A 1172-nucleotide genomic window follows, 5' to 3' on the forward strand; every position below is an offset into this window, starting at 1 on the left:
TACTAATTTGTAATTCCTGTTCTTCACCAGTGTCCTAGCACAATAACAAAACTCAAAATCAGCTGCAAAATTCCTTCCTACCAGCCACGTGCCAACAGTTTAAACGACAGAATCATGCTTTTTGAAGTCATTATGATTTTTTTTTTAATATCAAGCAACTGGTGATTTTGAATATCCGGTGGAAAAGATTAATTTTCATTTACAGAACTATCCTCGGCTTTCATAACATCCACTTTATCAAATCAGAAAATCCATTTGAAAATTTGTCCTGATTCTAACCTCAACATGACTCTCTTATGAACCAAGCAGTAATTCTGAAAATCCAACTAAAAATTAAAAGAGAAAAAGTACTCATTTCTAATTCCTCGCGATTCTCTCAGATCCCTGTGGTTGTAGATCTCCACGGCGTTGGGCAGAACCTCCAAGATCACCCTAATGTACCTGGACTCGCTTGGACTGTCACCAAAGGTTCTTCGTTCAACTACTTGTCCCTCGCCAACCCCAAGCATGTTTTGGATTACGTCAAGGATAGACAAGGTATCGTGTCCTGTGAAGATCGCTCTATTATTTACCTTTTAAGCTGTGTTCACACGACAGGCTTCTCTTTTTTTATACCATTTGCAGAGTAAATAACTCAATAAATCACCATAGCTAACAATATTTAACCAAGTGCATAAATAAAACACAACACCATCAACAAACCCATCATATTTCTCCTTCTCTTTCCCCTTTATTTCAGGACCCCTATCCTCGCCCGTGGGTACAGAGGGAAACGCATGGCCACCTTCCCCCATTGGAGATCCATACTGGCCCGAGATACAGCTGGCCTTCGTCTCAGGAACCCCGGCGACAGATTACGGCCTCATTGTCCCAGGAACCTTTCGATTCAGGAAGGAGGTACGGTAGGCCTAGGTTCCAGTTGGGAGATCGATTATCTCGTATCTTAAATTTCCGCTTTTTAGCTCTTCGTGACTTATTATTGAGACGAATGTAAGTTAGTATTGGTGTTTCTATCTTACAATATTCGTAAGAAAAATGAATAAATGCGTAGAATTGACCCAGAAAATTAAGTGAAGGCAGACAATTCAATAAAATAATTAAATAATTAAGTGAAGGCAGACAAAACCGACGCACCGAGCCAAACTAATAATTATAAACATACTCCCTGAAAC

General features: G+C 39.6%; 1 protein-coding gene across 2 annotated transcripts in view; it reads left to right on the forward strand.

Annotated features, from left to right (window-relative positions):
• Positions 1-1172, forward strand: part of LOC119592486 (glucose dehydrogenase [FAD, quinone]-like) — a 23300-nt gene that overhangs the window by 19553 nt on the left and 2575 nt on the right. For both annotated transcript variants that reach the window (XM_037941319.1, XM_037941318.1), the window contains exons 9-10: positions 381-537; positions 740-897. In XM_037941319.1, the coding sequence (XP_037797247.1) occupies positions 381-537; positions 740-897 (315 nt within the window). The remainder of the gene's footprint in view (positions 1-380; positions 538-739; positions 898-1172) is intronic.

This window comes from Penaeus monodon, chromosome 30, assembly GCF_015228065.2.
Source record: "Penaeus monodon isolate SGIC_2016 chromosome 30, NSTDA_Pmon_1, whole genome shotgun sequence".
Lineage (NCBI taxonomy): Eukaryota > Metazoa > Arthropoda > Malacostraca > Decapoda > Penaeidae > Penaeus > Penaeus monodon.